The sequence below is a fragment of the Schistosoma haematobium genome, chromosome 1, assembly GCF_000699445.3.
Source record: "Schistosoma haematobium chromosome 1, whole genome shotgun sequence".
In the NCBI taxonomy this organism is placed as follows: Eukaryota; Metazoa; Platyhelminthes; class Trematoda; order Strigeidida; family Schistosomatidae; genus Schistosoma; species Schistosoma haematobium.
In genome coordinates, this window is record NC_067196.1 from 47353427 (window position 1) to 47370531 (window position 17105).

General features: G+C 29.9%; 1 protein-coding gene across 2 annotated transcripts in view; it reads right to left on the reverse strand.

Annotated features, from left to right (window-relative positions):
• C1QTNF3_1 (Complement C1q tumor necrosis factor- protein 3) overlaps nucleotides 1-17105 on the reverse strand; it is a gene marked incomplete at both ends in the record, with an annotated part of 31155 nt that overhangs the window by 7977 nt on the left and 6073 nt on the right. The window contains one exon of one of the 2 annotated variants that reach the window (XM_035730725.1): nucleotides 7392-7969. The exons of the other annotated variant lie outside the window; for it this stretch is intronic. Coding sequence (XP_035586270.1) covers nucleotides 7392-7969 — 578 coding nt within the window. The remainder of the gene's footprint in view (nucleotides 1-7391; nucleotides 7970-17105) is intronic. 2 annotated transcript variants of the gene reach the window in all.

Genomic DNA, 17105 nt, shown 5'->3' on the forward strand with positions numbered 1-17105 from the left:
GAAGTTTAAGATCTTTGTTCTATTTATCCAGATCTCAACGTTGTTGAAAACATAAGGGATCAGTGGTACCTATTAAAAAAGTATTTCATATTGATAATGATATCAAATTTCTGTTATTGTTAAGAAAATTCGATACAGTTTATGATTCCAGCTTACATGTGTTTATAGATGTTGGGAGTAACTTGATTTTATGTTATGATCTGTTAAAGGTCTTAATAATAGCTATTATTTAAGCCTTTTACACTTCACCGACTAGTTCTTACACTTTCCTGGTGGTTATTTTATTTCTTGAAATACTATACACACTAATGTTTACTCATTTAATTCTTTTTTTCTTGAGAGATTAAATACTCTCTTGAAGATCGCATCTCATCTCTGCTTATTTGTGTGCGTTTGTTGTCATTAAAATTTTATGTATTAGCTGTTCAATCTATTTAATTGCGTCAATCCATAACCATTTAATAAGTGCATCCAACTACTTATTTTGAACCAAAAGAAATATACAAACATGACAATATGAAATCATTTGCTAGACATCTCAACAGCTAAACATTTCAACATGACAATAACTCATCTTATAGTGTGAACTACTTATATCTACATAAATAGTATATAACGACTGTCAGGAATAGAATGTATTTCAGTAGACGATCGAGAAGGAAAGAACGAGAATGGAAAGCAGTTGGTATGAAAATGCACAACCAATGAAATCTAAGACGATGAACTGAGATTTGCAAAAGAAACAATGAAGTTTAAGACAATTGGTTGATATTTTGTAAATTAACTATTTACTTTATGGTAATTAGATGTTAGTGAGATATTCTGTAATTTCGTGCACCAGATATATTCGAATGCTTCCACTCGTGTTCCTATTCACTACAATCTACCAACTTTAAAAGGTAATGATTATTTCATCTTATAATATAATACTTCGTACTTACGAAATATATATATATATATATATATACTATATATCCCTTAACATATTTCTCTTTAGGCAATTTGATCTCCCTATTATTACTTGATCACTTTTGTTAACATAATCAGGGATAACTACCAAACACAAACATCAAATCAAAAGTGCAACATTTTTTACAACAACAACAAAAAATATTTTGTAGGAAGAAAATCTAAATTGAAGTTTATTTAGTTTAACTAATAGAGAACTATGAATGAATTTATATTCAATGAAAAGGAGATTATCATTGATAGGAATGAAACATTAAACAGGAAATAATTGCCTAAGTGAAAAACTATAAATTGATGTTTATTTAATTTTATTTCATTCTAATATGAATGATAAATATAGAACAGAGAAATTGTCCCTAACTCATAGCTATTACTCATAAGTAATAATTGTTTGTTTTTTCTAGAAAAAGCTTCACTCTCTATCTTTCTATGTAAAAATAGTAAATTTATTGAGATAAGTAAATTTGTTAGTATGTTTGTTTTTCTTTCTTTCGTTTGATTTTTTTTTCGCTTACCAAAAATGAAGTTTGTTGATTTGGTTAAATGGATTTTTCGTGTTTATGATGAGTTCGGAAGAAACATGAAAAAAAAATAAAATAGGAGAGTAAATAGGTGATGACAGTTAGACTGGAATAATGATTTAAAAATGTTAATGGATTGAGTAAAAGAAAAGAAATTGTCTATAAATTATTTTCTGTATTAAATATCTATCGACTTTAAGAAAGTTGAAGAAACTAAAACGAATTTATACTCTCGTGTGTGTGTGTGTGGTGGTGGGTGGTTAGTTCGTTGAAATATATGAAGAATCAGTGAATGAAATTTACGGATTCTGTATACTAGTTTGTAAAGGCGAAATATTCAACTAAGTTTTAATTTGCACAACTCGCTGAATTAATCTTGTAGTCTTCGTTTATTTTTACTTTTTATTTAAGCTCAGCAGATAACATTTGTTCATAATTGAAAATTAAATGTTTCGATAATAGACCTTTAAAATGCTGTACAATCGTAAGTAATTATAATACGCAAAGTAGTTTACACTAATGTGGTGTAAAAAGCTTGTTTGAACATTGAAATAAAATACAATCTATAGAATAGTAATCGATTTCTGCGAGTTAGTTAATCGCCAAAAGTATGCCTCATAGTCTATATATTTGTATCTTGCTAAGAATGAGTAGTTAACTACTCTGAATTCTCCCTTAAAATTTTTCCGAGTTGATATACACTAGAATTTGTTATCTGTCATCAACCGACTAATGGATAAATCAATATCTTAAAATTCCAGTTGACGTCACTATTTACTAACAATTAATTGTTGTATAGGAAACCTGTTGATAGCTGATATATATACATGAACTTAGCGGTTAATGTCACTTCCTTCCAACCAACCAGTTGCAGCTCTAAACTGCTCTTCATCTATTTCGTTTTACATAACTGAGTAGTATCACTTGATTTCATATTAAAAGCTAAAAGTTTACAACATGAGTGCGCTTTTAATAAATAGCAGTATTGTTACCACGGGTTAAAAAATGATTAAGTTATCTTTTAGGGTTTGCAATTACGCAAAAGAGTCTTCAGGAATAAAATAGCTTTTTGTTTTTGGTACCAAATTATTCATCCTAAACACTAAGATCAGTTTAAAATTACTTATTTTACTTCACAGCTTTGTTCTATGGTAGAATTTTGATAAATATTAATTTCAAGAAATTTTCATTTACTTGGTATGTTTATTTATTTCTTCACAGTAGTCCTTCGAAATCAAACTGCTGAGACTCACACCAATAGTTCATCTAATATTATCATGGAACCTTGTAACAATGTTACACAAGAGGACTAATAAATTCTTAAAAAAGCCTTTCTTATTAATAAATCCACTAAAGTACTCTTGGACTATACTTACTTTCACTAATCCGTTGCTAATCAATAAACAATAATTTAACGTTATACTTGTTTCATGCAACTCAATAGACAACAATTTATATAAAGTGATTACAATAATGTTGATTTTGAAATCTGTCTTCTGACAGATTTTATAGCTAATAAAAAAGTCTTTAAACCCCCTCCTTGGTTATGAAAAATGTCAACGTTTGAGTTGAAATAATTATACATTCAATAAGGCCTATTAATGAGTTTACATATTTTTTTAAGTATTAAAGTACATTTATATGTTACTAGACAGAAGATACTTCGCTTCAAATACATTTCCTCAACCTAAGATAAAATAGTTGGGATGTTGATAGCTATGGAATTTAGGACAAATGTTTGGGATTCGTCATCTGGACACACTTGAATCCTACAGTTAATATTCATTCTAGGACTCAAACCCAGTACTTTTTGCTCCAAACACCATCTTATTATCAACTTAGCTACTGAGTTCAGATAGTCATTCACTTTTGTAATGGGTATTATTATTACTAGTGGCTTTATTTAATATTATACTTTTGGTACAATACAGAATTCTCAGCACAAAATATTTCAACTAGTTTTCTGTTTCAAAACAAAAGAAAATGAGTACAACTTTTTCAACCAGAAACATATTTAAAAATGCAAGTTATTGACTATATCCACTTTAACAACCTGTTTTTTGCTAGATAAGGTATTGTAGAGTTTTTATACCTTTAATTTCATGCATGGATTCGAATGTAATGATTTCTTGTTCTACCTGAAGATATACAAGGAGGAAGATATAAATGAAGTAGATTGTTATTATCTGATAAGATTACACCTGCCAGGAGTTCGCATGATTTTAGATGTTCATCCACAACCAAATTAATAATGATTTGAAAAGATTGACCACACACTCTGCTAACTATCTTCAGCACTCTCCGCAATACAGCAAGGTCCTTTCTCAAAATCCCAGGGAAGAATAATAAAGAATAGTAAAGAATAATATATAATATGCAAGAATCAACAAATCATACGAGTAAGTACCGAGTAATCCCAAAAGCATACAGCCTCTTTATGTAGTAAGTCAGTAGGAAAACTTCCTTCGATAGCAATAAGACATGAGAAGACCAAGAAAGATCAGTGGAAATAGTCACACTAAGATAATTGACCTTCGAATTTAAATTCATTTTGGCAGGGGTTAACATACGTCTATCTGGTGTATGGTGAAACTGTATTGTTCAACTATCACTATGGGGTGAAAAACATATCCAAAGCTTGATCTAATGATCTATTCTTTTTAACTCTAGAAACTCTTGGTGTCACTGCACAACACACTGAGGAAACAAATATATGTCAACAGTCAAAAACGCCTTGAACTACGTAACAGGAAATAAATGTGACCATCCGATAAATTAATAAATTCTCTATAAACAAGCTCAATATGTTTTTGAAGCAAACACAGAGAAAGACAAATCACCTTCTGTAACCAGTGAATCTTAACTTTGATCATCTCGGGAATAAATTATTCTTAGTTAAGTTAGATTACTTTATGCAGAGAAATAGTATATTTGTACCAGTTGAAAATGATGGAAAACAAAAGTGTAAACTTTTTAACCATTATTCTACACCTTAAGTTTCATTTCAAAATGTAATTTAAGTGTAACCAGTAAGCCAGTAGATCATTGGTTTACCAAATAAATCCTTTTCAACTAGTCTATATTCTAAGCTGGATATTAGTTTGTACTTTGATCTAGAAACAACTTGATGTTTTGTAAAATATTAATAAACTGACCTTTAACCCCTGAATCAATACTATGCTTACTTTACTAGTTATCTTGTCAAGACACCTCATGACTACAAACTTTATGATCAGTTTTACGATCGCAAGTCACTGTAATAATACTATAGATAGTGAAAATCTAGAAATTTACTTTAAAGTAGCTATAAGTAGGACTTGTAATCTTTTTAGTATAATACATTTTAAAAAAATAATAATTATTAATCACTTGACCTTTACATTCCAATACCTCTTCAAAACAACTTATGTACAACACTTAACGATCCTTACTTTTCTGAAAAGATTATTCCTATTTTCTTCAAATTTTATACAAGAGAGGATTATAGTTATTTTTCAGTCGAATGTTCACGAAAATAATTAGGAAAATTTACTCCTAAAGTATATTTTCACTTTTTTGTTTCGATCATTCCAAATTTGTTCTTTTTCAGTGTCACGTAAGCACATTGCTTTGATTAAACACTTTTCTGAACCTCCCTGATATTAATAGTTCCTTAGAAAACTTCAGTTAATCGCACAAACTCATTTTTAAATTCAGAGATTAGGTTGGAATATGGCTTACATCTGATCAGGAATAATTCTATACCATCAGCAATCATTCATGATTCCTCTCCTCTATTCAACTTAAAACTAATGTAAAAGAAATTATTAAGAATAAACATTTAATATCTCGGTGAATAAAACGTTTCTTTCAAATATTTTACGACATAATCAAATATACTTCTTCAAACAATTATCATTAATAAACAAATAGAAAATAGATTACGTGACTGAAAAATCTGACCGTAATTACAACATGTCAACCACTATCATCCATTATTATTTAAGTACTAACAAGATTATTACAAATAATAATGATATCTCTTCAATAGAAAAAGTTACTGTTGATGGTTAATTAAGTATTTGATTAAAATATTTAAGTAACTATTCATAACTGAACTTGTGAAAAAGTCATTGTTTTATTATGCAATCTACTTGTATATAGCGTAAACATTATAAATAAACCAATACTTTGTAGTTAAGTCTTTTTAACTTATATATATATATATATATCAGAAGGGATTTTGTGGAGAATTGAGTAATTTAGTAGTTAAATTCATTAGTCACTTGAAGCTAGACTACTATGGAAAACCTGGAAGCCCTGGACGGCCATTTCGCTCTATTGTGGGACTCCTCAACGGTGCTCATCCACGATCCCGCTTAGCGAGATTCGAACCCGGAACCTATCAGTCTCGCACATGAGAGCTTAAATGTTTTTTTCTAATAATGTATGAAATGATTACAGTAAGAATCTTGTTAAGAAATCTTTTCATCAATTATGAAATTAATTTATTTAATCGACAGGCTAAAAAATGGATTGTTTGTGTACATTGACATAAATATTACTTCTACTGATTTCGACTAATAGAATTAAACAAAAATATGTGTATATTTACTTGTTTATTTATTTATTTATTTTCGATTTATCTCCCTTAAAATGTAAGCGGATTAATTCAGTAATAATATCGGTTTAGTTGACTGTAATATTTGCTAAATTGAATTCACTATAATTAAGCTGATTGAAAATTATGAAAGTAGATAACATAGTATAACAAAAATTGTCATGTCCGCTTATAAATAGGCTGCCCCCAAATGCCCTGGTACGGCTGAGAGTGGAGAGAGTTTGTTCTCCCTCTCAAAATACTCTCACATGGCCACACGTATATAGCCTCTGTCAAGGAAGTCATACTCACTGCCTTCTCGTGACAAGGGTGTTGTTTACGAAATTGAGAAAATGAAAAGTGAATGTCCGGCGATTTAACCGGGTTGGTGAAAACGGAGAGTTCACCTAGGGGAGTTGGAAAACTCTGATTCCAAAGCAATAGTGCACATGGGCTCTAAGGTCCTGAAGGAACAAATGGCGTATGAACCAATCGTTTTTCAACGGCTACCATGGGACTGCAACCCCTGACGTTGCTACACTGCTTTGTGGATCAGACTTTTAGGTCAAAGGCTCTGGGTGTTACCCTCTAAGAAAACCACCTGCTTCGGTCTGGGTACTTGAGCAGCATCGCAGGCCACACAAAAATCAAGCGACTTTTATGGCACATATGTATTCGGTGCCCCTTTCTACCGCTATTTATGTGTTCAAATAAATAAAATTATAAATTCGCCACTGAACATTTGATAGAATGATTTATTTTACCAGTTATTTATGACATATACATATTCACCATGAAATAAGTGAACGCTTGTTTACAAGACATGAAAAATATTATGAACATATATATTTAGATGTTAATAAAAATGGGAATCATGTATGATGTCTTCAAAGAATAAAGTTTTTCTCAAAGTAGAATAAAGTAATGTAACATGTTCGAATTAAGGATTAATTACAGTGAGAATCATTTATAAAGTGTAAAATAGTTTGTTGGCTTATGTCGTTACAAGATGTTAGTACACTTACATCAACACTTGTAGCCTTGTGGTTCAAAATTATAAAGGCTTAGAAAATAAAGTAAATCTCGGGTTAATAATATTTTCTTTTTAAACTACAGTACAGTTGACACTTCTGGTTAAAGAATATATCAGCTCATATATAAAAGTTCGTAATCACTAAGTAACAGAAGTTCAATGCTATAATAAAATTGGTCCAGTTAAACGAATGTGTTTCTGCTGAATTGAACTGTCTAAACAATATCCGTTTCCTTGATGCACCATCTAGTGAATATGTTTGCTTCTGAAAGTATCTATCATGTTTCACCTCTCTGCCGGCTGGATATGATTGAGTAGATGATTTTTTACCGTCACCTTCATAATATAATGATTTCCATGAATCACTATATGGAGTAGTATCAATATTCTTTAGACTATTCACTAACAAATCATCGTTAAGCGTATCATTTAATAACACAGTTTCGAATAACTTCCAAAATTCACTCACTGTTATTCCATCCATATGCTCCCAATCAATAAGCACACCATCAACTGGTGATAGTAGATCAATAACATCCGAATGATCATTACAATCTGCTCTATCTTGTCCAGTACTTTGTTGAAAAGTTAATGCAGTCTCATAATTGGCTAATTTGCAGTCGCTGAATACATTCTCAAGTGTAACCAAACGATCTGTAAATTTGATGTTTTCAGGCATAAGGAATTCAGCTAACACAATGACCTCATGGATGCCATTATCGTTATAGTTGTTCTCACTTTTGTAAGTAGATGTGGAGTGAGCATAAGTAGTTGCATTGTGTACAACATCACGTCGGTAACGTTTAATTCGGTTGAGTAAAACCTGTTGGTTTGATAATGAGTCCGATATGATCATTTTGGCATCTCCTGCAATTTGAATGAGAATACAGAAAGTGTGTGAACATTCAGCATTGAGATTTGTTGGGGTTTTTTTGTAATTATTGAAGATGATAAGAGTATTTTACTTCTTAACACATACAAGTTTCGAAGAAAGTAATTTATTTGAAAAGTGAGATATTTTGGCTGCAGAAATGATGAAAAACACATGAGGATTAAATTCGCTAAAAGCAATTATGGTACTCATTTTTCCCAATCATAAATTTCCAATTAGTCACCCAGTTTATTATTAAGTACTTTAAAGTTTTATTCTCTGAGGAGATTAACATGCACTATTATTAATTAAACCATTATCAATATCATTACGACAAGAAAACCGTGAGCAGTTTACATAGCAATCTAATTTCGATAATAATCCAAGGTATACAAGTACAGTAGAAATACATTTAAATCCAAAGTTATCCCGTCTTTAAATGGTCTTGTCTTATATTTCATCTACAACCATTAATATAAAAACACACTTAGGAAAAAAACTAATTGTAAATACGACCCACAAATAAATTATTCAAGGGATACTTTTTTTATCACCCATATGAATTTCTTCTGTTCTATACATAATTTGAAAAGTATACTTATTAAGACATCTTACAGTAGATTTGGAACAAAATTACTTGCAAAAATCGGTAAATTTTTGATGAAATATATAGGTTTGGTGAAGAAAGTGAACAGCTCGATATTGGCCCATTTAGTGCAAACTGATCATTGTGCCAGTATAAACCAATCGTTTTCAATTATTTTTGGGGTCAGTAATTTTTTGCCAAAGCTTGTCAAACTTAAAGTCCTTCAAACGGATGAAGTAATAGCCAACCGGAGCTATGGGTACAAAAGAAATATCTTCAACCACTTCTCCTCTCCTGGCCAGCCTCAAGGGCAATTAATCAATAGTAATCTTAGCTATCGAATTACCTAATTTGACTATTGTGCTTACGACCTTTCGTAGTCACATGTAATTTTCTCTGTTATCTTTATTCACAAATCTTTGTATTATTATTATTGGTTAAATATCATTATTAATCTCCCCAATAACATGATTCATTCACTTCGCATTCATCCCTCCTTATTACGTCTTACTAATTTTTCACATGATATAGTCTTCCATTAAACATTTTTTCGGATTGTAATTACACTATTATTTCTCTCATCCTATCTGACCCATATTTATTCTGATCATGAATCTTAAATTTTCGCTTAACATATATACAGATTCAAATTAACATTCTATATGGTTCATATCAACAGTAACAATTTTATTCTATTTTGTTTGACAATCCTAAATTCACATGCTTTAAACGATACACTTCGCCCTTAAACATGACCAATTTTTAGATTATTAATTTGAATATATAATTGTAAAATCTGAAGAGAATTTATCAAAAAGAATATTCTTCATTCAAATAGTAGTCCCACAATAGGACGAAATGGCCTTTCAGTGCTTCCAGGTTTTCCATAGTGGTCTAGCTTCAAATGGCTTATGATCTCAACTAATAAAATTACTATAATATATACCTATTAAAAAAATATAATTAATCACAGAACTTCCTCCTTATCAAAAGTAAAATGGTAAAAAAAAACTATCAAAACTAGTATTATGTTAATCAATTAACAAGGATTTGAAAATTACTCATTTACCAACGAACTATACTACTAGTCACTGATTATAAACAATCCAAGACAACTTAATTTTATAAACGTCAATAAAATCTATAAAATTATGCCTTGAATTTTTCAAAACCTTAACTAAAAAAATATTGTTTTCTTTAATGTTTGTCACAAAACATCCATTACACATGAATAGATAAGATGTCTATGATTAGTAAGTGTTACTATTAGCAATAATGAATAATAAAGCACTTTTCTGATTAAAAGACTTATTCCAAATTAATATCATAAACTCATTCATAAGATCATGATAAAGTAATTGTTTTTAGTTGATAATAATGTAAACATTTTACGGGTTAGGAAAAGAACTAAAAGATATTTTTAAAAAAACGTTATTCCCATTCTTACCTAGGAATATATAGAGAGATTGAGAGGGAGAGAGAGGATATTATATTGATTTAGAAACTAATTAAACTGTTTTTGAAAATAAAAAAAAATGTACCAGTCATTCGAAAATAGTAATTTATTAAGATATTGAATTATTATTATTAGTGTAATTATTTGTTAAAAATTAAGGTAGTGTATAATCATTTATTTTATTAAATCCAATCTAAATTATGTTATATCTAGAGCTTATATTCTTGATATGTCGCGTTGGAATTAAGCACTCGAACACTAGAACCCTCCCAAGTCGTAAATGAGAAGACAGAAGACAAGTGCAAGGAGTGTTATTCCAAATAGTGTCAATTATGGTACAAAACTGTCAGGCATTTATAGCTTTTAGTAAAACCGAAACCATCGTTATAGTTATCCAATCCACATATAGGAGGTTATTAGCATTGTCCAATAGGGAAACTACATGTAGTGATTCTGGAATATTCTTCAAAAAGATGATTGGATAGAATATCTTCGGCTCTTTCTAAGCTTCTTAGAAATTCCTCGAGTTTTCACATGGACCGTCCTCACAATTTATATTGTATAATATTCTCATTATTAGAGACTTAACACAGTTCATGTAGTATTCTGATTCAGTTATACATTAAATATAACTTCGTTTTTTTTATTCATATGAAATATTTAGTTTATTCTACAATCAGGCGACTTTTCAATGAAATGATCTCAAAACGGCAGAAATCCAATTTTTCTTTCCATAGAAGATCGTAAATATATATTCATATCATTTTTAATGCTTGATTTATTTTTTTTTAAATTATCAAGTTAAATCTTGATAGGGACACATAAACTATTTATTTCATTGCTTTATATATATCTACGTATGTATCCTCTATAATTACAACTGCACATTGGAATATTTAATAACATTAACTAAAAATATATTTTTTCACAGATTGAAATCATGAGTCAGTTGAAGCTCCTGGAGTTCTAGTGGGAAGCCGTTACCAGTGGAGTACAACCAGGTCTGTTGTGAGATATCAGCTCACTGAAGACAATGGTATATGGTGGCGCAACTTCGTGGATTGGTTGAAGTTACACATTAACACCGTTGGATGCCGGCTCAGTGGTCTAATGGTTAAGTGCTCGCGCGCGAAGCCAGTAGGTCCTGGGTTCGAATCCCGCGGGGTGCAGGATCGTGGATGCGCACTGCTGATGAGTCCCGTACTAGGACGAAACGGCCGTCCAGTGCTCTCAGGTTTTCAATGGTGGTCTAGCTTCAACTGGCTCATGATTTCAATCTGTGAAAATTTGTAAAATCCCCACAAATTCCTTCTGATAAAAATATATATATCAGATTAAGATAACATGATATAAACATATCAAACGAGTCGTTTTTGAATGTTTTGTTTAAAATTTCTCTTTAAAAAGTAGAATCTATCATGTCTTCAAACTATTTTATGCTATGCCCCCAAATGCCCTGGTACGGCTGAAAGTGGAGAGAGTTTGTTCTCCCTCTCAAAATGCCCTCACATGGCCACACGTATACAGCTTCTGACAAGGAAGTCATACTCACTGCCTTCTCGTGACAAGGGTGTTGTTTACGAAATTGAGAGGACGAAAAGCGAATGATCGACGCTTTAACCGGGTTGGTGAACACGGAGAGTTGGAAAACTCTGGTTCCAAAGCAATAGTGCACATGGGCTCCAAGGTCCTGAAGGAACAAATGACATATGAAGCAATCGTTTTTCAACGGCTACCATGAGACTGCATCTTCTGACGTTGCTCCACGGCTTTGTGGATCAGACCTTCAGGTCGAAGGCTCCGGGTGTGGCTCCCTAAGAAAACCACCTGTTTCGGTCTGGGCACCCGGTCAGCATCACAGCCCTCACACATATCAAATGAGATTTGTATGGTGCATATGTATTTGGTGCCTCCTTGTACCAATATCTATGTGTTAAAATAAATAAGTAAATTTTATGCTATAAAGTAAATTTTTCAATTAACTTCCGATAGTAACTAAATCGACATTTTTATTGTTCTACTACTAAGTCTTCCCAATAAGTGAATATAACTTATATGAAACATTTTTGTTTGTAATTGTATTCCTTCTTATAGGTTTATAAATGACCAATTTTATAAATATCTTACACAATTTTAAAGTAATAATAAGAATAAGAATAACCTAATTACATAAGTAGTCATTCAAGTATTTCAAATCAAACTATTTCAATGCATTCAAACAAATTCAAGTTACCTACTTGAAATTAATTAAAAACGGTGTAACAATATGTTAATGTTAATTAAATATTCATTAACATAAATAATATTCTTCACAGCTTGTAACAAAAATATCTGTTGTATTTAAAGATGGTAATTAATTATTTTTACTAAATATTCTTATGCTTATAAATGACGTTTGGTTCTAATTAAACTTGGACGGCGGCTTAATGGTCTAGAGGTTAAGCGTTCGCGTGCAAGACCTATAGGTTCTTTGTTTGAATCTCGAGAAGCGAGATAATGAATGCGTGCTGCTGAGGAGTCCCATACTCGGACGAAACGGTAGTCCAGTGCTTCCAGGTTTTCTATGATGGTTTAGCTCCAATGGATTTATGAATTCAACTATTAAATTACTATAATATCCACAAAACTCCTTTCTGATTATAAACTTGTCTAGTTAAAACTTTATTTAGAGTATTATTCAATAAGCAGAATGTAGAATAAGGAGATACATGGTTTAATCAAAGTAGACTAAAAACTGAACTATTGACCTTAAAAAATTGACCACTGTAGAAAATGCGAAAAATCCTAAGAAATTCATCTGACGAAGAGTTTATTTGTATATTACTAAGATTTAAGGAGAAGTGAAATACCTACTAAGTTTCTCAGAAATAACGAACAAAGTATTTGAATAGAGTTGGTTTATGTACCTAATCTATATGTACATATCTTCATATATTCCACAAAGAAAGTACTTTTTTTCCCTTCTTACCATAAAAAAAAAATCTGTTGGCACTTACTTTACCTTCTAAATTCATATCCAAATTAAAAGCCATTTCTATTATCTAATACATTTAAGATAATTGTATTTAAGTTGATGAGTAACTGCGCAATACATTTTTTCCCATTTTTTTAAATGAATCACTTTGCCAATTTAATTTCTATAAACTTAGCTTAAAATGAAGAAGAAAAAAAGGACACATATTTTCCTCCTTCATAAACTAAGAATTGAAAGAAAGGGTATATAAATCTTTTGAGTTTTTTCTTTAAATCATAATTTCATAAACTTTTCAGACCTATCTACATATAATAAATAAGAAACGACTTAAGCAGCGAGAAAAAAGTTTTTTTAATTCCCCTCTATTCCTCGTATCAATTTGTCCCATTACGAAATTCCTCATTATTGAACTACGTATTTAATGTTTACCATAAGCTGTTTTGTAATACATTTCTAATATCAAGTATTCTTTGTAGTTGATAATAATAACGTTTTTTTTTGAAAGTTTTGGCAAGATTAGAATTAAGGAAAGTTATTTATGTTCGTCCAGGAATAAACATGTTGCTGTCCCACAATTTATGGGGAAAAAAGGTTAAATATCATGTTAGTTGTTAGTATGCAAACAGTCAGCTAAGTTCAAATTCCAATGAATGTGTTTATGAATTTCATTATATGGCTTAAAGTTCATATGGTCATTGTAAAAAGTAATTCTTCAATATGGTGTTGAATCCAATCCACTTTCCTTAAATTCACTCATTGAGAGATTATATTTAAGATAAGAATGGGATAACTGATACAGACTCAAAGGGTGATATAAGAGTAATTTGATGAAACAACACTGATACAGTTGACGTTAAAATAACTAACAATATAAGCCCATCAGATGTTTACTGTTAGAATACTATATGATCAACAAGTTTTGAAACTAATTATGATTATATTACTGCGCATAAATGACAATCGCTAGAATAAGTTGTACTAGAGTATAGTTTACTTGAGTTTATGCTTGATAATACAATAATAATCTATAAGATATAAATAGTAAATGATACAGAAAGAGTTTTCGTCCAGAATACATACGAAGTCTACAGAAAATACATCTTTCAATAGTTCTATTTTAATCGTGTTTATTTTCTCTTTTTTTAGTAATTATAGAAGCTATGACTCAAATGTAACTTTATTGAAGTGGTTCCTAGTGAGATTAAGAGTGCCAATGCCAAGAGCATTGTCATGATTGTGAATATTAGGATCATTTATGAATCGACGTATGATACAAATTAATTCCGAAGGAATTCAATAGAGTATTTCTCTTTAAAATAAATATTTGGTTTATATATATTCTCTTGGTTTTCTTATCAGAATACATTATATCTTGGATGTAACCACGTAAACTCAAAGACAGAATCACAATTCTCCATAGAATCAGTCAGTATAGATCATAACATTAGTATCTGAGTATAAATGATCATATGTTAAACTCTGTCATTAGCCAAATTAGAGTCCCTGAAACCTAAGAACATATTTGGTGCATACTTCAAATGCTTTTACTTATTGACAGAATAATTACTCACAAATTGTTTATTCCCTTCATATGGAGATGTTGAAGAAATGAAATATGGAATATATGCTAAATATATATTTCCGTAAAAGGATGACTAAATATTCAAAATTGAAAATTAAAATTCCAAGTGTCTTATGATAGTGAATTCTAACCTTTCAATTCAAAGTTAAAATGCTATAAAGTATTTCTTAAGTAATTTATTTACTATATTCTCATACAGACCTGTTGAATAAAATGAGAACAGCTATATAATTCATAACTTTCAGTACTTATTCTCTTGATGTTATCTAATAATAACGGTCTCTTCAAAAAAGAAATAAACTCTATGGTCAGCTTCAGTTATTGCTTCTTCTAGTGTAGCATATGAATGCTTTAGGACTCTGGTAAATGATGCATAAGAATTATATTTCCTATCACATTCATATATAAATATCTTTGCATTTTTGTGGATCTCTTCTTCTCTCTATAAAGATCAGTTAAAATGACAATAAAAAGAGTAGTAATGGTAGTAGCAAAATAAGTAATAAGCAAAACTTCTTATCAGACAATCTCTTTCCATCTATTCATCCACCCTATTTTTGTAATAATGTAAAGACAGTTTGCCTATATATTTTTTCTGTTCTTCTTTATGTTTTTGGTAATTCATTCATTCATTCCCTCTCTCTCTCTCTCTCTCTCGCCCTTCTTATCTTGATAAATTTGAACAGAAATGTTCAGAAAACACGCAAGTATTATACAGATAAAGCAATGAGTACAAATAATTGAATGAAATGCTATTTGACAATAAATTTTATAAAAGGAAACCAAAAGATTTTTCCTTTATGTTGACTCTCTTTAGTTTTAAACTATCCAATTAACTTTACCCTTTCTTTTTACGAGAGATTATATATATATATATATATATATATATATACTTTATTTTTCTATCTATAGAAATTATGTTCTGACTTCTTTCAATAAGGAGACTAGTTGAAATTAACCGATTTCTTATTCTACTGACATTAAATTCTTTATTTCAATTTTATTTTACTATGTCGCATTTACTTTTTCGTATTTTCTATTTTGATAACTGTATGCCCCTATACATATATATATACAAAAAATTTAGATATCTTGATAAGATATTCAAATAAACAACATATATAATACTGATAAACATCTGTCATTTAAGTAGTTAAATTAAATAAAACAAAATGAATAACATTTTATTTATTTTACAAAAAATAATCACTATTGACATTTGAACTTATATGACTTTATGCTTTAACTTCGTTACTACTATAAATAATTTCAATGTAGATGATAACTACTGAAATGTTGTTATTTTCAGTAGTCTATTTTTCTCATTCATGTAAATTAAATAAATACTTATATAATTAGAAAGAAATAACTATTTTGTTAAATAATAAATGAGTCCAAAGATTAAAAATAAGTTTCAAAAATGGTAGTATCATACTAATTTCTTATCACTGATACGATATGATGTAACTTGAACTGATAGGGATTAATGTTTACGATTGACTATTGAAGACTGAAATTGAAATACTAATTACACGAAACATTACATAGTATTTTGATAACTTCTGCATACAAAGTAGGTGATACTCTATATTACTAAAATATTTGATTGTTTTTTTAATAGTACTACACTATGTTAACAGATGTTTTCGAAATACATATATATATTCACTTGGTATTGCTTGTTTATACCTTCTCATTGTTGTTTAGGATTACAAGTGATCAGGTACATTCAGCTAACAAGTCCCAAATAGGATGAAACGTGCGTCCTGTATTCCACTGCTAGCCACCATTCATCCTTATGTATATCAAAATACGGTAGTAACTTAAAAAGTTTAATGATTTATAAAATTTAGTTATCTTTAACGTTCAATAATAAATTTTTTGAGAAATCGTTTAAGAACATTTATAAGTAGGTTAGATTTCGATGATAATCATCTCATTTGTATGTCAGAATAAAGTCATGTCATTTTTGGTGAAAATAACCCTTATAACTCAACACTATGGTCAAAAATAGTAGCTTTCATACGAAATAATACAAATTTGTCTGTTTAAAGAAATATCAGCTTTCCCAAGTGTAAACATAAGCTATGCTGATAGATATCGTTTCATATAAACTTTAATTAAAAGGGTAATACCTTATTATTCAAACTATTCAATCCTGAACAAATTAAATTATAATGTTGATCAGCTTAGATATGTAGTTACATCACTGACCTGCTATAAAAATAACTTATCATCACCGAAAACTGGACAATATGACATTAATTAATAACCTGTAGTGTGTATCTGGATATTAGTAATCTTTTAAAAGACATCACAGTAATATGTTATGATAATAAAATATTTACTGTTTCTTAAAGCGTGCACATTACAACCTTTTCTAAAATTGATTCGGATAATGCACTACTGTAACACTTTTATAGCTATTTATTATAATCATAATCTATTAAAAATTATCAGTATAAGTTGTGGAGTTTACTAAGTTTTTGACTGAGATATTTGTCTCTACCCGACACGGATTAGCTCCATTGGTC